Here is a 23,214-nt window from a genome sequence, read left to right on the forward strand (position 1 = left end):
TGTAACATAGTTCAAGACATCGTAGTGTGTATTATACAGTTTGTCCCAGATTACTGTACATTTCAGTGTCATTTATCCTCTATAAAGTCTGGAGAATTCATTTAACTTGTAACTAACTGTGGGTTTTAATTTGTCTGTCTGTCAAAAGTCAGTATTTGGATGTCAGAGTTGCCCGGTGCTGTGTCTTGTATTCTGTCCCGCTTGCATGGTGGAACTGTCTGGCTGTGAACGGATTAAATGTGACTCTCCCAAAATGTAGTTGAAACAGAAACTACCCCGCAATACAAAAACAGCTCCCGCTAAAAGGATTTTTTAATCTGCCAGAGTGACGTTTGGCTCTTCCTCAGATTTCTGTTACATGCTCTCCAAATGTAGCACATGCAAAATTAATTCCAAGCCCGTTCCCACGGGAATAAAGTTGTGAATTCGGAAACCGACGGCAGCACGTTCATGTTGCCAGAAGACTGTTCGTGTGAACTTATTTTGAAGTTTTCTTTTTTGTTTTTCTTTTCGTCTTTCAAGCTCTTTCAAATGTCTTCAGAATGAACATGCGCTCCATGCTCTTTGTCTGCATGGAGTGGGCTGATTCCACTCAACTTTGTTCTCTCTTGATGAGCCCTCTAAAGCCACTTACCACTAACCGCTCTACCCTAAATTCATCTTTGCTAAAATAGCCGATCTACAAGCTCACTGCGCGTCGCAACACCATGCAATTTGAGCTTGTAGATTTGCTCTTTTCACCGAGCATTAGCCCCAGATTCGGGACGCCAGGGTTCCCGTTGTTAAAAAGCAGCTCTAAAGTTAGTCCCTTCAAAGTAACGGGAGGGGCGTTCGTACTGTATTTATCTCTCTCTCTGTTGAATAAAAGTCGCGCATAAGCATCTTTGCAGGAGGAGGATGTGGGGTAAATCCCTGTCTGAAAGAGAAAGCACGTACGCTCAGGTTTATAACTATCTCCTTGCAGACTTTGCCGGGGCTTAAATGAGTGTGAAGCGGTCGTGAGCAGTACAACAGCTCCCAGCCAGCAGGCAAAGCCTTCTCATCCGCCCATACGTATTGTAGACTAAGTCTGTGTTAGTTTTTCTTTTACTATTTCAAAATAAGTTAAAAAAAAATGAAAAGTATTTCAGAAAAAGAAAATCAAACGTTTTTCAAAAGAATTCCCGAAATCTTTGGAGAGAAAAAAAATGAAAAAAATCCATACATGTTAAAAAAAACAAGAAAAGAAAACTATTGTAGCTTTTAGATTGGCTATTTCCACTATTTTGAAATAGGGGTTTAAAAGGTTTGGGAACCCCTGAACTAAGTGCCTTGTACAAGTCCCAAAGCAAGCAAGTTCTTCTTCCCCTCTCGCGTCGATATGACATCCAAACACCGACCCGCGTACAAGGCCCCGTGGACCGCCACTCACTGGTCAGCCGCAGTCGATGCAGCAGCAGTCGATAATGGACCGCTATTATCTGGACAGGCCATAGAAGAGGGTGAAAGAGCCTCTATTGAGCTGCCTCACGCCTCCTGGAGGACTTAATCCACCAAATGGAGGAGCCGATCGACGATTGACGGCAGCCGAGGGCTCCCATCTCCTCTCTCTCTCTCTCTCACACACACATACACACACACGGTTATTTCCATCCCTTATTCTCTGTTTTATCTATCTCCATCTCTCTCTCTTTCTCTCTCTGTGTGCACGTGTGTGTGCGTGCATGCGTACGTGTAGTACAGCGGGCCTTTTCTTTGTCCCCGTCTCTCCCAGAATGACAGGGGAAGTGAGGTATAATGATGTTCTGCTCTGATTTATAATGGAGTGCGGTTCAGATCTCCTGTAGAGCTTAATATCCAGTGAGGGTCCACTCCCTCGTCAACGTGACCAATGTGTTCAGTCCTGTCAGACGTGTTCAGCACGGCGAGCAGCACCCCCCCCCCCCCCCACCTCCGCAGACCCCCCCCTCCCAATCTCCCCTCCTCCTCCTCTTCCCTCATTCTGTCCTGTCAGCGGCCTTGGCTACATCAAAGACACGGAGTCGTAAGAAGTGGAAGGAACAATGCAGAAATGCTAATTGTCCTTTGTTAGAGTGGAGAATATGTATTTATGTCATTGCTGTCGGGCAGAAACCTTGTATGTCTTTTTTTTTTTTACATAAATGAATGCCCTACTTTGTTATGCAAGTGTGTCCCGGCAAAAAAAACATTTTGGAAAACATTTTGAAAGTTAAAGTGTGTCTGTGGGTTTTAACCAATGACACGGATAAACAAGCTTGTGACTAAATAATAACTACATCGGATCAACTGGAACACAGGTTCTTTTTTTCCCTCCATTTCCCGAAAAGTAGCCGTTTTGGACATACAAGGTTTCCGCCTGACAGCAACAATATATATATATATATATATATATATATATATATATATATATATATATATATATATATATATATATATATATATATATATATATATATATATTTATATAAAAAACAAAGTGTTGGGATCTGTGGGGAAGGGGGAAAAAGCACTTCAAAGGCCTTGGTGTGTTGTTGCAGTCAGCAGGAAGCAGGAAGTTGCCCCCACCACCACCACCACCAAGCCGCTCGGTCAGCGTCAGCTCCAAACGGAGCTTCTACTCCAGTCAGCAGATCCTCACCCTTATTGTTATTGTTGTTATCGCTTATGTCACGTCCAAGAGCTATTCACTCTCACTTAACTTCCAGGAAAGAAAGACGAAAAAAACAACAACATTGAAGCGGAAAGAGTGAATAAAGAAAAAAATGCCAACAACAAAGGTGTTGTTCGAAACGCGCGCGTTATCCTTCAGAGAGCGAAGCTTCAGAGACAGAGAAAAGACGCATGAAAGAACATTCTGTCCTATTGCACCTTACGTAACAGCTGTCACCCTCACCCTGCCTCACCCCCGCCCCACCCCCTGCCTCCCCCCCCGCTGTCACGCTCACCTGCGTCGGAAATCAGAAGACGGCTTGGCTTTGCCTTTCATGCTGAGCTCATATCCCTTCATCTCCGCATGTCTTTTTATGTTCCTCTTTTTTTTTTCTCTCTTCTCATTTCCTGCAGGGAATGGCTTCCTCTGCCCGCTCCAAAGGGGAGCACAAGCAGCGAGTATTCTTGACGGTCTCCTTCGGCGGGATCAAGATTTACGACGAGAGATCGGGGGTGAGTATGGGCGTTGGTCGGATCTGGCCGTGAGGGCCCGCCGTGGCGGGAGCTCCTCTCAGGCAGGGCAGCGTGCCAGCTTGCTGCCACGGACCTACAGTATAGGACGTCCAGAGGGCAATACAGTGTGTTCGGGTTCACTTCACCACAGCTGGCTGGCTGGCAGAGCCGCCATCTTCTAAACCAGCGATTGATGGGCCATAAGTGTATATGTTAAGTGGGCCCCTCAAATAATAGGCAAAACACTAAGATTTTATTGAAAATACATTCTAAAATGTCATATATGTTTTTTAAAATCTTGTAAGCTTGAAAATGTTGTTTTCATTGTGATACAGATAAATAGGAACTTTAAAAAAAATACTCCATTGATCCAAGCTAGAAGACAATCGATTGACTGATCGTTAAAATAAACATGCTCTAAAAATGCATAAGGCCCACCCATCTGACCACTTAACCCATTGAGACCTGAAGCCGATTCTACATGTCTCCTAAATCTCAACAGTATTCTAAAAAACGTATGTTTCTATATCAGTGGTGCTCAATCTTTTTCATGTCAAGGACCCCCAAAATTATATGTATTTGGCCGCCGACGCCCATCAAAATATGTTGTTCCAGGGACCCCCAGAATCAAAGATTTGAGTTAAAAATGTTCGCTTTAAAAATGTATGTATTCAAAGTTTTGCACACATTTTCAAGATTTTTCAAAAATAGCAGAACTACAAGCTCATAGCGCGGCACTCGGTGCCGCGCTATGAGCTTGTAGATCTGCTATTTTTGAATAGCCCAAAGTGTAAAATAATGCTTTTTTAGCTCAAATCTAAATATGACACAGTTCCAGGTCTTGAGCAGCCACGCTCACTTTTGAGATTTTCAAGTGACCCCCTGAGTCAGCAAAGGTTGTAAACTGCGATTCTAAACCTGATTGGTTGATACTGTATATTATGGTGATTCTCAACCTTTAGCATTTCAAGGACCCCAGTTTCATATGCATTAGAGACCTGGGGTCTTTGACGTTTCTCAGGCCAAGGAGGACCCCTTGGAGCTGAGAGAGAGATGAAGCAGGGACCCCCACTACATTATTGGATTCATGTTAAATGTGTGTTTTCAGACATTTAACGACTTAAATCACTTTATAACAGTAGTTCTCAACCTGTGGGTCGGGACCCCCTTGTGGGTCCCCACATGATTTTGGGCGGGTCCCCAGATGACAGTGAAGTGACAATTTAAGGACTTTTAAAACCTTTTTAATACCTAAAAAAAAAGAAATGGAAAAAAAGACAATTATTGCAAAACATATATTAAAACTGGTCAAACGTTGGCCAAATTGTCAAATAATATAAGAAAGAGGCAAACATGTTGAAAATAGCCGATCTACAAGATCATGTAGATCTGCTATTTTCACAATATTTATCTGTGGAACCGAGTCAAACTAAATGTAATGCCTTAACACTTACATTCCAAAAATGCTTATCAGGGTGCAGGGGGTCCCCAGTTCAAATATGATTATTTTGGGGGGTCACGGCCTGAAAAGGTTGAGAACCACTGTTCTATAATATGGCCAACAATAACATGATTTCCATCATTCTATAAGACAGTCAGGCAGCACCACAGGCCATAAAAAGGTTTGAGTCCAGCATCATTAGAATGTGAGTCTCGTGTCTGATATTTCACCCTGAGTAAACTGCCTTGACTGACCCTTGACACAGCCTATAGTAAGGCTTCCCAAACTTTTCAGACTGCGACCCCCCAAAATAATTATATTTGAACTGGGGACCCCCCACCTACTCTGACAAGCACTTGGAATTGTAGGCATTACATTTAGTTTGACTTAGTTCCACAGATAATTGTGAAAATAGCCGATCTACGCGCTGTCCAAAATATTTTGGGGACCCCCAGTTTGGGAACCACTGACCTATCTCATAGGACGTTGTTGCTGCAGGGTGTGGTTAGGAACCCAGCCCTGTATGGCTGTCTGCTACCACCAGTAAGACAAGTGAGCGATGATTGTTACGATGATGTTATGAGATGAATCCCCCCCCTCTCCTACCCTCCATTCTGAATACCCACCACCACCACCCCCGGAGGAGCAGGAAGGCCTGCTGTTCCATTACAGGATGATGGAGGACCTCCTCTCCCCCGGTCCTGGGGCACAGTGTTGGCGTATAGATAGGCCCACTCTGCTCATCAGCGCTAACCGATAATTAGCGCTCCGCTCCACCCCTTAATGATCATCGTTGCTAATGCTAATTACACCTCGGCTCCACCTCGGCTGTCGTTGGAGCTAAACCGATAATTATGCAACGCCGCGGGTCCCGTGGCTACCGGCTCAACCCCCCCCCCCCCCCCCCCTCCACCCTGCTCTAAAAATGAAGACCCATCGTTTGATTTCCGCTTCCAATGTGACTGGCGGGTGATAGCACTTTGTCATTGACCGGTAATGGAATAAGACATTAAACCCCCAGCCTCCCCTCCTAGGCAGCACTGCGCTTTTTTTCTGACAAGCTCATTTGTTGTTTTGGACCCCCAACCCCCCAAACTAATGCGCCACGATTTTATTTACCGATTACACCCCGTAAATAACGCTCCTCACTTAATGCCCCCCTCTAGAGTTATTACGGGGTAGATGGGGGATTATTCCAGTACAGTAGTGCAGCCAGTATCTAGATTCGAATACTTTATTTAAAGCAGATGTGATTGTCTTCATGAAGAGTAGGGGAGTCATATTATTAGTTGTATATTTTAGCTTTAATCTGGAGTAGTTTCCCGCCATGCGTCCCACTATTAGTGGAGCAGCAGGTTTGGGAGCCAAATTATAGAATTTGAGTGCACAGTAGTTGTGCCTGTGTGTGGTTATATAAATGTGTGGATGTGCTTGTGTGCAGTGGTGGGAAAAGCACTCAATTTCTTTACTTAGGTAAAAGTATCAATACTGTAATTAAAAGTCCGGTAATCAAAATTTGCTTGAGTAAAAGTACAAAAGTATTGGCATCAAAATATACCTAAATTACCAAAAGTAAAAGTACTCATTATGCAGAATGCCCCGTTTTAACAAGGTTTCATGTATAAAAGATCGGCTATATTTTCAAATAGAAAGTACAATATTTTCCTCTGAGATGTAGTGGAGTAGAGGTAAAAGTATTGTAAAATGGAAATACTCCAGTAAAGTAAGAGTACCTCGAAGTTACCTTAGGTACCGTAGTTACTTCCCACCACTGCTTGTGTGTCCGTTGTACTTCTGACCTCCTGGCATTTTAGGTGTGGAATGCCACGCATGGTTAGTAATAAGACGACATCAGGGGTTTCCAACCTTTTGTGGATCAGGAGGGCTCACCTGGAAATCTCGAAAACGTTCGCGGCCCACCCATGTGACCACTTAACACGAAAGCCGTTAAGTTGTCAGATGGGTGGGCCACGTGCATCCTCAGTTCATGTTCATTTTAAGACCGGGAAAGGCTATACGTTGGTATACCTTTAAAACCGGGAAAGCATCTGTGTCATTTTAGATGTTATATGTACATAGCAACAGGTTTTTTGTTAAATTATTTGTCTAAAACATTTTCTGAAAACTTAGGTTAGGATTTAGAAGGCGTTTTTAGAATCGGCCTCAGGTCTAATTGGGTTAATAATGATCAATCAATCGATTGTGTTCCGGCTTCCATCGATGGAACTAACATAGTATACTTTAAGCTCCTGTTTATCAGTATCACAATAGTCTGATAGTCTGTCCTGATGAAGGCCAAACGACCGAAACGTCGAAATAAAGAGCTACATTTTTTTTGCAAGTTCCAGACGGTGTGCGGGTCCCATTCTTTGACTTAACCATCAGAGATCTCCTCCATAATTTATCAGTATCACAATGAAAACACATTTTTCAAGGTTTTTTTTTCACATTGTTTTAATTTCATACTATCATTAAAGTTGTAGTGTTTTGCCAATTATCTAGGGGTTCATTTAGAATATCCTCACAGCCCACTACATCCTCACATTTGCAGGCCTTAACAACATTCCCTTTAGATTAGAATAAATTTGAAAAACATGTGGAAATTGGATTGTGTGGCTGCCTGGCCTCACTGATTTACCACCACTACTCATGCAGTAAATTATTCCTCTGACACACGAGGAAGAGGGAAATGAGCAGAGGAAGTAAGCGCAAAAAATTGGCACTTATTCTGGTCGAATCTTGTTGCTGTCAGTAGTGCGACAAAGAATAACCCATTCCAGCCACTTTATCTGACACAGAAGCAAAAGGCAGCGTAGAAATACTGCAGCGTTATGTCTTCGTGACAGAAGACCAATTGTTGACATTCTGTCCTCATTTGGACTAACTACCAGATTCCAGATACCGTGCAGCTTAGATTTGAACCGTGGGTGGCCAACATAAGAGACCTGTCAAAAACGGTCTCCTCTTCCTCTAGCCATGGAAGACATTATATCGTATTGCTGCTGGGCTGTTAAGGCTGTTTTATGCGCATAAGATGAGTGTCTCTCAGCTGACATAAACAGCATATTTCTTTAACTAGAAACAAGTGTCGACATGAGGCGCTGTCGGGGTCATATGATGAAGTATAAATGACTGTAGGTTGCTTTGTAAGATTCAGGCATGTGCATAGTTGGGGCTCAAAGCTAGCTTGACCTCTGGAAGCTGCTGCTTGCTTAGTCTCGCGTCACCAGACAACTATTCCACAATCTCTGAATGCTATATAGAGTCTGGAACTCCACTTCCCGAAAGCTGTGTAACGGAAGTTGTTCAGACCGGAAAGACATTCGACCAATCACGACGCGGTGCCCGCGGACCTGTAGTCCCAGTGGAAACAGAACCGAGGCGGAAGCATAGTCATAGGAGCGGTAGATTCATGTTATTTGTGCCAGGATTGTTTATCACAGAAATCTGAGAAAGGTATCATGGAATTAATGCCGAAAAAACTGTGAAAGAAGACACTAGTAGACATAAACCATGTTTATGAGATTCGTTGATTCCAGTCGGACTCCTTTGCGCCACTGCACAATGCTGAAACGGACGTGGGTAGGGCAGGGGCACCCGCTTTCCCCTTACACATTATCAGAGCTTCCGAGTCCCAGACTGTATGCCGGAAACATTTGTAAATTGTGGGAGGCAACAGTCTGGTAACGCGAGACTACTGCTTGCTTGACGTCACAAAACAGAACCATGAAAAGTAAAAGTGAAAGAGCATGGTGGGGTTGTACTGTAGATGAAAAATCAGTGAATTTCTTAATTATACCTGTTATACTTGTCCTTGTGAAGCACTTCTGTTCTAATAAAATATTTATACAAATTGCGATTCTAAAGAAAAAAACTTTATTAGGAGAATAACCTAAAAACTAAGCAAACAAAAGACAAAAAAGGGGGATAAGTATTAGAATCTTCTCCACATTAAACCACATCTTTTTGTTTCTTCCAGATACTGCTGCATCACCACTCGGTCCACGAGATCAGCTACATTGCCAAGGACACCAGGGACCACCGGGCCTTCGGCTATGTCTGTGGGAAGGAGGGTCACCACAGGTTTGTGGCCATCAAGACGGGACAATCAGTGAGTATTTACTCATGAAGGTCAACCCGCCCATCAGTAGATGGGCTCTGTTAACCACTTTAAACCTGGCCGATCTATTTAAGCTCACAAGTACATGAGCTTTTAGATCGGCCATTTTTGCTATTTGTCGTACGATGACGTGTATAGGGAGGGATTAAGTGGTTTAGTGCTTGCAGGTTGTTATTGTTCAGTGCGTGCGGATCAATTCCTCTGAATATGAAAACACATCTGTGGAAAACAGGATGAGTCATCCTCATATTCATATTACCCTTCTCTTCCTAATTCCTCTTCCTAGATAGCTCCTACCTCTCAGTCTCCTTCCTCCTCATTGTCCTCTTCTTAACACGCTATTATTCATCTCCCACCACATTATCCCCTGGTTTACCTCTTCCATTCTCCTCCCTTCATCCCGTAATTGGTGTCTTTGCTTTCTCCTCGTTACCCTACTCTACCTCCTCTCCTGTCCTCACCTCTCCTCTCCTCTCCTTTCCTCCTCATTTCGTTAACATTCTTCCTCCTTGTCTGTGCCATACCCGGCCTCCTCTGTCATCATAATCCACCCTCTTTTCTTCTTCTCTCCATCTTCCTGCTGTCCTTCATCCCCCTCCTCTTCCTTGCCTTCCTTGTTCTTGACCGCTCTCCGTTCTCCTCATCTGACTTCTTTTGTCCTCTGAAATAAAAGTCCTCCCAGTCAAAGAACTCCATTAATGTCACATTACAAGGTGGTGATGGGTGATAGTTTTCACAAGTTTAAATACGTTATATAATCACTGTCTGTGGAGACGCTCCCGTCTAACAGTTTTAATGACAGTAGCACAGGTGTACTCAGATGTGTGACCTTTTGACCTTTTGAATGTACAACCTATGCTTCAAGAGTGATATGCCAAAACGTGAAGGGTTCTGTTATAGCGCCACCGTTTTAAAACATCTGGGGGATAGGTTTTTCCTTGGCCTACTAGGAGTGTGCGTGCAAAGTTTGACGTTGATCGGTCCAACAGTGCCGGAGACAAAAACGCAGTGCGACGCATTGTGAGCTTGTAGATTCGCTTTTTTAGGGAACACTAAGGGGTCTTGAGCTGAAAGGTTTTGGGAACCCCTAATGTAGAATTCTCCACTTATGTTTCATGAGCTGGCTGTGGGTTTTTATTCCAACCTAACAACAAAACAGGTGCTTTTCACCTGGCTGAAGCAGAGAGGGGGGAACGTGTGTGAGATCAGTTGGTGGGTTGTGGTCTTGTGGAGGTCGATGCTGAAGACAACGGGTGACCAAAGTCTACCTTTGCTATTGGGTCCAGTTGTCTCTAGAACGACCTGTCTGAGGAGCTCTATAATTAGTTTTATTGTTTGATACCTTTAGTGTTTATTCCATTTCTCATTGCCCTTTATATTTCACTAGAGTTTCGGGGGGCTACGCCCCCCTCAACCCCAGCCGCGCACGGGGCCCAGGCGTGTGTATATAGGGGGACCCAAATCGCCGGAGTGAAACTGTGGAAAAGTTTTTTTGAAAAAGGAAAAAATTTGAAGAAATAATATTTCTTATGTTTCAGGGGGTCCACAGGGGGTCCGCGGACCCCCTGATGGTCCACTGACCCCCTGTGGAGTGTTGGGACGCGCGGGGACACCCCTGGAACATTGCGGACCATGTCGGTGTTTTTTTTTTTTTCATGAAGGTGGTTGCTTGTTTCTGGCGCAGGCTGTGCAAACCTGGCAACCCAGCGCATGCTGCCGCACGTTTAAGTGGCGTAGCGTCATGAGGGTCAGTGGGGCCGTGGCTCGGTCAGTGAAGACCCTGTAGTGCGGATGATATGTGGCATAGAGGGGCAGATTGTAAATCCACAGAGGAAACATCCGTGGGCTACCATTGGTTCAGCGATGTGTGCGGTCGCCCTGCGGCCCCTCCTCCTCCACCAATGTGCAGTATTGAGAGCCCTGACGTCACAACAATTGGAGCGATGGGCACTGCACTGTGGTTGGTTAGGGTACACCTAGGGCCCAGGTAGAACCCAGTTAAAGCCTGCATGGGCAAACCCAGTTAGGACCCGCCTTGGTCCCACATAAACATGGCTAGTTGGGGCCCACCTAAGGGCCAGGTAGAAGCTACTTATAGCCTGCATGGGCATCGCAGTTGGGACTGAAGTGGATGCCGCTGACATTGCTGACATGGGGTCCATATGGTTTAGCCCACCTTGAAACCATATGGGAACTACGCTGGCATGCTGGCTGTAATGCAAACGCTGCATCATACCTGCAGTGTGTAGTTTGATGTTGTGTGTGTAGCAGATATACCTGCAGTGTGTAGATCAATGTCCATAGGAAAGTCAATGCCCAGCAGTTTTTTTTTTCCCCAGCAGAGTTTCTAGTGTCTCTGTGTCTCTCTGGAAGAGGTTGCACATGAACTCTGCAGCCGCACTGAGGCGCTCCAACACAAACACTCTGACATTAAGCTGCTTCACACAACAAACATCAGCACCACGCTGCTGTTTGTCCAAAAGACACAATATCTGCTCTCCCACCGACGTCATGTGTTCATTTATCGACAGCCGTACAGACTCCTTTTGACACATTTTACGTCGTTTATCCAGCTCTCACTGACTCTCCACATCGGGCTGTTATTTTGCTGCGATCAAGTCAACGATGTGAGAGATTAGCTATCACAGACGGACGGACAGGGGGTGAAACATAGTCTTGCGCCATGCCTTTCGGCCTGGCGGAGACAATGAAAAACCGAAAGTAAAGGAAATGGCCATTTCTGCAACAGAAGTAGTCAATAAACTATGCTATGAAAACATGGGCCACATTGGCAAAGAATGTAAGAAAGAGGCAATCATGTAGAAAATAGCCGATCTCCAAGCTTACAAAGCCTCTGAACGTGAGGCGTTTCGAGCTTGTAGATCGGCTATTTTCATAATATTTACTTGTGGAACGGAGTCAAACAGAATGGGGGGGTCCCAGATCAAGTACGTGTATTTGGGGGGGGGGGGGGGGGGGGGGGGGGGGGCGGCGTGAAAGGGTTGATAAACACTGCTGTAATCGGAGCGAAATTATCTGAAATTACTACATGACCATAATGCAGGCTAACATGCGTTGCACGGGGCGGTCCTGCCATTACGTTAGTTACTGTAGTTGCTGTGGAGCTACATAGTTCTCCAGAAGACACACACAAACATACACCATCTACAATGGACGAACTGAGCAGCAATATAGACATTCACCACACGAACGTGCATTGTTGACAAAGTGATTGCACAGCCGCTGCAGGCATGACAACCAGGTTAGCGTTAGCGACATGGCAGCTATCACAGCGCCCTGTCCGTCGTGCTGCAACTGCCTGTGATGGCTACAGCAGTAACAGCAAGCTGTCTGCGATGCCATTGTCTGGAGACTGCTCTTAGCGTGACACGACCAATGAGAGTGAGCGCTGTAGTTGTTGCTAAGATACGGTGGCGTCTCTGCCCCATAGCTTGTAGATCTCTCACACATGATTGGCGTAGGCTGCGTTGCCAGGTCTGACTTTGTGTCTAAGCAATGGTCGGCTGATTTTTGCGCGCCTTTGGGCTCGTTTGCATTGTGCGCACGGCAGCGCTTGTTTAGCGTACGTCAGCGCGACGTGGCAACGGACGTGGCAACGTGAAAGGTGATTGGCTGGTGAAAAGAAACACCCGACGTTACACCAGAAATGGTGCCTGGAGAAAATGGTGACCAAAAAAAAAGTTTGGAAAAAAAGGAAAAAAAACCCGCAGCGGCTGCGTGCTGTTGTGGTGATGAGGTCGTGCGCAGGGTAAACGGTACGAAGCTGCCTCCCCTTCCGTTTTGTCCGACATTTGGTGAGTAGAATTAATTATGTTGCGCGGTGGAAAAGGTGTATTGAGCAGTGAGATGTCCCCTACGCGAGGCGTAAATTCAGCGCGGCCGGCGTGGCGAGTCAGTTGGCGACATGTGGTCTGGCGGTGCGTTGTTTAGTCGATAACAGAGCTGTGGGGTGTGGACACCGAGGGTGCGGAAGTTGGTCGGCATTTATATAGTTAGATAATTGCCATCTTGTTTTTATTCTGTTTCAATAAGCATTATATACTGCATATACACGGTATATATACAGGTATAATGCTTTTTGAAACACGATGGAATTTACATAATTATTTTGTAAGAACAACAACGTATTGAACAAAATGTTAACTATAAATGCTTCCTCCATCATCCCCAGGCGGAGCCGCTCATCATTGACCTGCGTGACCTCTTCACGCTTATCTATGACATCAAGCAGCGGGAGGAGCTAGAGAAGAAGGCTCAGAAGGACAAGCATTGCGAGCAGGCCGTCTACCAGGTAAGGAGCACAGCGATTGGTCCGCCCGCCATGATCTCACCACTCGATATATATGGCTGTGCTTAACCCCCATTCCCCTGCGGCGAGATTACTCAGTGTAACCGGTAAATTAGTCCCCATTCAGGCAGTCACTCAATAGAAATCACAGTTCTTTCAAGCTGCTTTTTTGAGTGGCTTTTGCAGGTGCATCAAAGGATACAGTTGGCTGGAATGCTCATTTCCTTTGCCCACCTGAATGCCGAAAGATGCAAAGTCCAGGCTTTGTTGAATATTGTTCACGGTTAAAGCAAGATTGTGCGTGCTTGCGTGTATGTGTGTGTGCGCGCGCACACGCTCGTGTGTATGTGTGTGTGTGTAAGTGCATAAGTGTTTGTGTGTGGGTACGCATGCGCGCGTGTATGCGCGCGCGTGTGTGTCTACTGTAACAAGTATGCATGCATGTTGTACAGTACAGTATATCGTATAAATAACGTTTTCAGTAAAGGCCAATGTCACTCATTCTGTGTGGAATTGTGCTCATTCTGCATGCGGATATAATAAGTAGCCCTGCTTCCTTTTTCCCTGTTGTCCTATTATTGTCATCTAATGAGACGATAAAACTGTCAAATTCCCATTTGGGATCTATCTCTCAACTCTCCCTGTCTTCTCTGCTTCTTCCTGCTGTTTTACTGTGATCTATTGCAGCGATTCCTAACCTGTGAGCTTGTAGATCAGTTATTTTCCGCTATACAACAAATTATAATACAGGGTTAAGTGGTTAATCAGACGATTAAGTGATTAATTAGACCCACAGGTGGGCCGTGAGAGCATTGCAAGTGGGTCCCCAAATAATTAGCAAAGCACTAAAGACTGTTGATAACATAACAGTCATGGTATTCTTTCTTTAAAACCTTGACATTTTTTGTGATGCTGATAAATAGGAACTTATATTATATATTAGTATGCCACGTTAGTTGCAGTGATCTAAGCGGGATCTCAATCAAGTGATTGATCATTGAAATAAACATGCTCCGTGAAAGCATCTGTATCATTTTAGGTTTTTGCGTTGGCAATTCAACAATAGGAGATAAACAAGCTCGCACATCTGCTATTTTTTAAAATCTTGAAAGTGTGAGAACTACTGATTTAGAAGGCATTTGTAGAATCGGCCTCAGGTCAGCCGCCCTTCCGAAACAAAGCGTTTAAGTGGGCCCTGCGGTCCAGAAAAGGTTGGGAATTCCGCTGATCTGTTGTATTGTATGATGAAAAAAAAAACATGCTTGTCTTTTCCATCGCCACACAGACCATCCTGGAGGACGAGGTGGACGATCCAGTGTACCAGGTACGTTCTTGGGCACACAGTGCGACCACAACGTGCTTGTTTTCAATTGTGATGAAGTCTTAAACCGGGAATTAGAAGTTATTGATCAGTAATGCAGATAACCTTCTCCGATCTGCTCGAATGAATGGCTCATGATACTCCACCATTCCAGTAAGACACAGTAGACCATCCTAGTGGACAATGCCGTTCAACCATTCGACTCCCATTTGCCGGTGCAGTGTCGTAAAACCATACTTTTTTAAGTTGATCTGTGTCAATGTCCTGATTTCTTCCAAAGACCCCCCCCTCTCCCCCGCCCTACGCCCAACTGGTTGTTGTTATCCTCTTGACCCCCCCACCCCCCACCCCCCCCGGCATTTGGCTGAACCTGATTTTTGTATTTGTTTGCTCACACTGAATACAGACAACACTAACTCTTATTACTCTGAATGTAATGTTCAGCGGTACGCCGCCCCCCCGCCCCCACCGAACACATCCTAAAACCATCTCTATTCTTTATTCTGTAGCTTCTGTCGCAAATGCGTTTGCATACCAACATTCCATTTGCAGTTTTTTTTGTTTTGTTTTTTTATTATTATGTTGATGTTGACTGACAGTAAATCCATGCAAGGCCGCGGGGTGGACTCTTTCATCTGAGATCCAGAAATGAGACTCAAAATAATTGCTGTCGGGCAGAAACCTTGTATCTCCATATTTCAACTTTTACATGTATACATTTCTTCTCGTAAATGAATGCCCCACTTCATCGTATAAGAGGCAAAATGGCCAAAAATAGCAATTTTCTCTATTTTTTGGAAGAAGATGAAAATGATTAAGTGAATGTGGTTAAGTGTGTCTGTGGGCTTTATAAACATTGAACTAATGAACATTATTAACAAGAGCTTGTGACAAATGAATAAACTACATTGGATCCATTGGAACACAGGTTATTTTTCCCAGTCCCTGAAAAGTCATAGTTTTTGGACATACGAGGTTTCAACCCGAAATGTGAAGGAAGCATAATGGATCTCAAGTGAAGGTTCTCATCCGTGGGTCTTTGTTTGTGGTGGAAACCAGTGGTGGAAAAAGTACTCACTCATGTTTTACTTAAGTAAAAGTATCAATACTGCAATGGTAGAAATGCTCTGTGACAAGTGAATGTCCGGAATTAAAAATCTACTTGAGTAGAAGTACAAAAGTATTGGTATCAAAATATACTTAAAGTACAAAAGTAAAAGTACTCATCGTGCATAATGTCCCATTTCACAAGTTCAAAATGTATTACAAATATTTTGAAAATAGCCGATCTACAAGCTCACAATGCGTCGCATCGCTACGCATTGTGAGCTTGTAGATCTGCTATTTTCAAATGGACGAAATGTATATAGGGCTGAAGTGGTTAGTGTGTTTTGCGATAATAATCAAAGTCTAAAAAGTAACTAAAGTTTTCAAAGAATTGTAGAGGAGTAAAAGTACAATATTTGCTTCTGAGATGTAGTGGAGTAGAAGTAAAAGTACTGAAAACTGGAAATACTCCAGTAAAGTAAAAAATACCTCAAAATTGTACTTAAGTACAGTACTTGAGTAAATGTACTTAGTTACTTTACACCACTGGTGGACACGGCGAGTATCACGGCTCATTTTGGTGAAGGGAGCGCTAATAGACCTCCACAGTAGGGCTGGGCGATATGACTATGATCAATATCGTTTAATTTAATACCTTTGTCTTGATTACGATTAATGGTATTTCTTTCTGTACACCGCCCTCATAGTTCTCTGACATGATCTGTACTGTAAGTATTACAGGTGCAGCAGTTATACAGCATCGAACTAATCGATTTAATTAATTATAGGAAATAATACGTTTTAATAAAATCTAGTTTCATAATAGCAAACAAAAAGCAGGCTATTTTTGCTCTCTTTTTTTGCAAAATACAGCTGGGCTTGACTTGTCAATTTGACTAATCAATTTAGTTGTTCATAATTAAATCAATTAGAACGTTTTTGTGTCGATTCTTTGATAAGAAAAAAAACTAACATTTTTTAATTATTTGATTAACCGACGTGAGCAAGATTCAGTCGGTGAGAGAGTCTTAAATTCTCCATGTCTGGTTAATTGCCTAGCCCTACTCCACAGTGACTTGAACTACTGCCTGACCTATATTCTACTTGTGCTCTCTCTTTTTCCCACCTCACTCTTTTCCTTTCTCTCCATTCCTTTCTCTCATGCCCCGTCTCTCTCTCTCTTTTCCTTTCCCTCCATTCCTCTGTCGTCTCTCCTTTCCTTTGTTTTCGTTTTTCCCTTTCCCCAATCTCAAACGATCCCTCACTGCCCCAACTTGCTTCCAACCCCCCCACCCTCACCACTCGCATCCCTCTACCTCGCTTCAACTCTTTGTTTTGTGCACCTATCTCTCCCATCTCCATTTTGATCCTCTCTTATCTCCATCTCATGGCTCTCTTACACCTCTTTCGCCTTGCCAACTACTTCTGTTCTGTAGTACATTGTGTTTGAGGCCGGACACGAACCCCTCCGCGGCCTCCAGTCAGAGGAGAGCGTTTATCAGGTACAAAGACAAGACCCACCCTTTTCCCTTCCTCCTTATACCCTGTGAGAGATGCTGAAAATAGTAACCTTTTTATTGATACACAATTTTTATTTTTATTAAAGGTGCATTTTAAAGTACATTTATTTTTGCTAAAATAAGTGTCAAATATCTCTATATTCCTATAGCAATAATTGCTATATAGAGTGTTTGGTCAGTAACAGGGATCTCCCTATCTCTTCAGCTCTTTAGTAAACAGCAAAATGCATTTTCAGGTCGGGATACCAATTTTATCCAATCAGGAGAGAGAACTCATACAGGATACAGGATAAACAATTCATATTGGTAGGGATGACACAAAGAAGTGCAGCAGACACAATTGGAACTGGAACACTATACAATTGAAGCTGATAAGTGGGTACTCTCTCCTGATTGGCTGAAATTGAAAAATGAAAAATGTACAGTATTTTATTAAAGAGCTGGAGAGACAGGGAGACCCATGTGATTGAACAAACACTCTATAGCAATGATTACTATCAGATATTTAGAGCATTAACATTTTAACCAAAAAAATATCACTTACTACCTTTAATGAGTTCAGAGAAAGTACTAATGCCACTGTAAATCAAAAACAGACATAAGAGAGTTTTTGCTGATTCAACAGTACTGTGCCACTGGGTAAAACAGGAAAGGCCATTATGTTAATATCCAACATACCGCTGTAAGATCTATGGCAGTAGGCTCAGCTCTCGTTTAACATTTCAAAAATGGAGGGAGGTGTTTGTAAATTACACCATGTCTAGCTAGCATTATGTTTCATTCAGGTGCTGCACAGACAGTCAAGGTCAGGTGGTTTAGAAGAATGTGTTCACCTAAAGCCTGTGTGGCAGGTTTAGATATCTACAACGTTGACCTTTTTGCTTCAGACTGTTTGAGGGGACCAAACATACAATACTGTAGGACTCTAGGGGCCGGTTGTGTAGTTTAATCCTAACCCCTTCCTTCTCCGTCTCTCTCTCTCTCTGTCTCTCTCTCTCTGTACCCTCCTCCTCCTTCTGTACCCCCTCGCTTCTCTGAAGATGAAAGATGCAGGGAGAGATTAATCACCCTCCATGCCATTTGATCTCAGAATGATGCGAGATCAATAGACTTGAAGAAAATGTAGCCAAAAGCCGTGTCGGCCACTGAGAAAGACGGAGAATGAGAGAGTTAATGCAGGGGATTGTTGACTGCACCTAATAGATAAATGTGAGGGAAATATACAAAGGAGAACAGAGCTGAGACATTTTCTCGGTGTCGAGACGTTAGCCAGTTGAGACGTACCGTTGCAGAATAACAATGGCCTTCCTTAATACCCAATGAACCAGGGCGCACAATCTTCAAGCATTGTTTACAATCAATATTGATTTAAGTAGAATTGATTCAGTGGAACAACTGTAGAATTTGCATAGCACCATTGCTCTAAAAGACCAGGACGTATGTCTAGCAAGGAAAAAGTATTTGTATAGACCAAATCTAAATGGATGAACAAAGCTTTTTCTCGGTCGAAATAGCTCAGTTCTTCAAGGTCTTGTTTTTTTTCCTTTTTAAATAACCAACCAACCTTTACAAAAATACAGAATGGTGTTGCTCACTTACTTACTCTTCATTTCAATCGACCTCCGATCCAATGCAGGTCCCAACCAACAGTCAGCAGAAGGAAGGGATCTATGACGTCCCAAAGCGCCATTTCATGACTGTAGGTGTTTTTTTTTGGTTTGTTTTCTATTTATTTGTCGCCATATCCTCCTACGTGCAAGCCTCTCTGTGAGACCCTTTTGAAGTGAAATGCCCTAAAGCCCCCTTTCTCCAGTGTCCATTCACAGCCCGTCTTGTGCCAGCCTCATCTGACATTTTCACTCTCGCCCGTTCAGCATTTAGATTCTGTCACCGCTATTACTCACAGCAAAGCCTCATTTGCTTTAGAGGTACTGTAGTTATTGCCCCCGGTACCCTGCAAAAGATTTCCTGGGTGAGAAACGACTCGTGCCAGGGTTAAGCTGCATTTCGTTGCCGTCGGCAAGAAACCTCCTATCTCCATATTTCAAGTCTTTACGTTTCTTCGTAAATTAATGCCCTACTTCGTCATACTACAGTGTCACACAAAAGTAGCAAAAATAGCGCATTTACAAGCTCACAACGTGTCGCATGACAATGCGTGGTGAGCTTGTAGATCTGCTATTTTTTGCTGTATTGGAAAAAGCTTTGAAAGTGAAAGTGGTTAAGTCTGTCTGTGGATTTTGTATAAGTATTGAACCAATGAAAAGTATTAACGTGAAAAGTATAAAAGCTTGTGACTAAATAATAACTACACTGGAGCCATTGGAACACAAATTATTTTTTCCATTTCCTGAAAAGTAACCTCTTTGGACATACAAGGTTCCCCCCCGACCGTCGACGATTTGCAGCGACTTCTCTTTGATCATGATGAAACAGCGCTAAATCAGTCATGCCTCGCCTGCTCAAAGACATAAGACTAATTGATTGGTCAACCAAAGTTGGACGTGTCGCCAATTTCACAGGACATTAGGGAGGCAGGCTCGGCGTACAAATCCAATGTTACGCAGGAATTTGAAACGTGACAGGATCAGATGGCCTGGACAGTTACATTATGATGACTTTGTCGGTCCAATCCATGGGGAATGCTTATAATGGACAGAATAAATGGGAGGTTGGGCCATCATCCACAGAGGTGACCAGAAGAGGTTTGTACGTAGGTGGAGTGGGCGTGTGGTTGAGCTGCATGCAGTGTAGTCACAGCTACATGCAATCAAATCAACAGACTCTTATCCAAGACTCATAAACAGCCGTACCTAAATAGACAGCAATATATTTTCAGCAGCAAACTCATTTCGTCCGGTAATGGCACGACAAAGTGGTGCTGTCTTTTTCATTTTCTGCAAACTGAAAATGTATTTCCGTCTACTCCGGGGCTGTAGATTTCATGAGTCCTCCTTCCACCATTGCAGTGACTTTTGTTTTGTTTTTCTGTCGCATCTCTCAAACCATAAATCAAAACATTTATTCAAGCCTATTTGCGCGGGGGAAGATTTTCCTCGCGACGAAAACAGCCCTCGCAAAGTGCTGCCGCTCTTTGCCGCTTGTTTGCTTGTTGCTCAGCATATCAAACAGATAATGTGCTGGCCCTGGCCCGGGCTATCACAACCCAACAGCCCCATGCTAGCATAAGTATCAGCGCTGCCATATCTCTTAAGTGTTACTGTTTGTCTGTTCATTCAGTTGGAGCTTTTCCCCCCCTGAGGTGTGTCAGTCCTTGAGGGGAGACCTCTGTGTAGAATCTCTATGCTTACTTACTCCTTTTATCTCTCTTGACTCTTTTATCAACCTTTTTGTTTTGTCGAGTGACTATACAGTACCGAGGAAACAGTTAGATATCCTAGCTTGTTCCATGTAGACCCTCCCCCCCTTTTCTCAGCAACACTGATTGCTGCGTTCTCCCATTCAGTCCTCTTATTTTTATTTTTATTCTTTTCAATTAAATCCATCATTGTCATGTGTTTGTGAACTTCTGTATTTACGGCATGCAAAAAAAAAAAAGACGTTTGCTGGCCACATGTGCTACGTGCTTTGCCGCGATTCATAGTCTGCTTATGCATGGCGCCACACACCTGTAACTAGCAATTCATGCAACTTATCCATTCAAATGAACTTGTAGGCCGTCATCCATCTGCTGTAGCATAGGGGAAAACAGAGGTGGACGTATTGGCCTTAAGCCTATAGGGCAGGGTGGGGTGGGTTGTGGGTGCCTTCAAGGTGCTTCCTCGTCTGGATGCTCATTCATTCATTCATTCATTCATCGAAATCGAATACAATCCTAGCTACATACGCGGAGCGGAATCAGCATGACAATGCGTCACGGGGCTCTCGAGGGCCCTCTTGATTGGCAGACATAAGAATATCTAATCAGTGCGTGTTTTATTGGGCTTGAATAGCCTTTTACCAATCCAATTATAGCCAGCAATGTGGGATTCATTTTAGATCCATTTTCTGATAATGAAACTGGGGAAGGGAGTAGTTGTTTCTCGCCGTCCTCGGTACGATTGTCATTGTGACTATATTGAATATATTTCACCCCCACCCCCCCCCTCCCCACCACTCCCCACCACAACCACCTACCCACCACCCACCCACACAACTGCCACATAACCCTGTGTTGACGTGTCATGACTGTGCAAACGTGGTGTCATCACTTTGCCATGAAATATCACTTTACTGTGTGTGTGTGTGTGTGTGTGTGTGTGTGTGTGTGTGTGTGTGTGTGTGTGTGTGTGTGTGTGTGTGTGTGTGTGTGTGTGTGTGTGTGTGTGTGTGTGTGTGTGTGTGTGTGTGTGTGTGTGTGTGTGTGTGTGTGTGTGCGTGTCTCTCTCTCTCTCTCTCTCTCTCTCTCTCTCTCTCTCTCTCTGTGTGTCTCTCTCACGCTCACTCTCACTCTCTGTCTCTCTCTCTCTCTCTCTCTGCTCCGGGGTGCGAAATGCAGAACATCAACCACTTTGATCTTTTCGGCGACATGTCCACTCCCCCCTCGGTGAGTACACCAACGACCGGATGAAAAGCGTACCCTTGCCTTCGAGGCATTCTGACGCTGAGAATGCCATTAGTGAAATGATTGGATTGGGACTGTGGAGTGTCAAATGGATTTCATAGAGTTTTGTAGAAACTTACACCGGTCCTGCATTATACCGTTCATATTCTGTCTTTAACGTCACATCTTCAGCATATTGTATTCCATCACGCGGAGCCGCAAGCAATTTCCACCGACCTCCGGTCGCGTAGCAATAAAGACTCTAATCAAATCTCTGATAATTGTATTCTACAAGGACAATAGTAGTGGTGGCTTCGCCATCATGACAGCAACACAGGGATATTAATTTACTCAATAACCCATTTAATACTGGAGAGGGGGAAATTTCCTGTGACTTTGCCTTGACTTTGATGGTGACTCCCGCGCGCGTGCGTGCGGGCACTTGTTTTACTAAACTTGTGAGGGCCAAATGTTCCAACAACTATAGTAGAACTTGAGAAGTATACATTGTGAGGATCATTTTCCCAGCCCCCACACAAGATAAATGGTTGTTTTATGGTAAAAAATAAATAACGTCCTCCCGGTGGGGGGCGGTGAGTCAGGAGGATTACAACAGCAGTGACAACACAGAAATGCGTGTGGGGAGGAATCAATTGGCATAACGACTAAATTGGGGAGAAAAAGGGGGTAAAAGTAATTGGCTACTCTAAAATAAAATAAACATTTAAAAAAATAAAAATAAAAATAAATTATATTTTTTTAAAGAAATTACATAAATACCAATTTTTTGAGTTATGCTTTCATTTAGGAAAAGATTCAGGTTGAGGTTAGGATAATGATTAGGTGGATTAGGTGGTTAGAGTTGAGGTTTGAGTTATGCCTGATTTATGTGTAGTTGTGCGCTGGTGTCGTAACTCTGGCTTTAGGGTTTCGGTTAAAAATGCCTTTTTTAAATCAAGTGCTGTCCTAAAATGTGGATGTTCTCACAAGTATACTAATACAAACTTGTGTGTGTGTGTATTTCTTTCTTTCTTTCTGTTCCTGTCCTTCCAGATGCCCCCGTCACCTGCCAACACACTGGACCCTAGCAGGAGTCACCGCCAGCAGCAGCAGCAGCAGCACCCCGCTGAGATGTACGCTCCATTCAGCCCCGGGTCTGTACCATCAGGTAACTATCAGGACAAAATGCACCACGTTAGCCTGATTATCAGACTGAAGCTCAGAGAGTGGGCGGGGTCTATGGTATGGAACCAGGCTAGCGCCACGTGAAAACATGAATTACCAGTGGTGGAAAAAAGTACTCAGGTGTTTTTCTTAAGTAAAAGTATCAATACTGCAATGTAGAAGTAAAAGTCTGGAATTCAAAATGTACTTGAATAAAAGTACAAAAGTATTGGTATCAAAATGAATGTCTCATTTCACAAGTTTTCAAATATATAGTATAACAATCTTTTGAAAATAGCCGATCTACAAGCTCACTATGCGTCGCAACGCATTGTGGGCTTGTAGATCTGCTATTTTCAAATGGCCGAAATGTATATACTGTAGGACTGAAGTCGTTATTGTATGTTTTGTAATAATAATCAAAATCTACTAAGTAACTAGTAACTTAAGTTTTCAAGTAATTGTAGTGGAGTAAAAGTACAATATTTGCCTCTGAGGTGTAGTGGAGTAGACGTAAAAGTACTGAAAATTGGAAATACTCCAGTAGAGTAAAAATACCTCAAAATTGTACTAAAATAGTACAGTAC

The 23,214-nt window shown here is 43.6% G+C and overlaps 1 protein-coding gene across 1 annotated transcript in view; it reads left to right on the forward strand.

The window, feature by feature from the left end:
- The window catches only part of LOC311045080 (disabled homolog 1-like), a gene marked incomplete at both ends in the record, with an annotated part of 44,409 nt that overhangs the window by 15,769 nt on the left and 5,426 nt on the right, over positions 1–23,214 (forward strand). Inside the window, 8 exons of the mRNA XM_084056889.1 lie at positions 3,064–3,162; positions 8,583–8,714; positions 12,916–13,035; positions 14,318–14,356; positions 16,837–16,902; positions 18,557–18,619; positions 21,419–21,466; positions 22,517–22,631. Coding sequence (XP_083913015.1) covers positions 3,064–3,162; positions 8,583–8,714; positions 12,916–13,035; positions 14,318–14,356; positions 16,837–16,902; positions 18,557–18,619; positions 21,419–21,466; positions 22,517–22,631 — 682 coding nt within the window. The remainder of the gene's footprint in view (positions 1–3,063; positions 3,163–8,582; positions 8,715–12,915; positions 13,036–14,317; positions 14,357–16,836; positions 16,903–18,556; positions 18,620–21,418; positions 21,467–22,516; positions 22,632–23,214) is intronic.

The sequence above is a fragment of the Gymnoscopelus microlampas genome (assembly GCF_963454915.1).
Source record: "Gymnoscopelus microlampas genome assembly, chromosome: 5".
NCBI classification, from domain to species: Eukaryota; Metazoa; Chordata; class Actinopteri; order Myctophiformes; family Myctophidae; genus Gymnoscopelus; species Gymnoscopelus microlampas.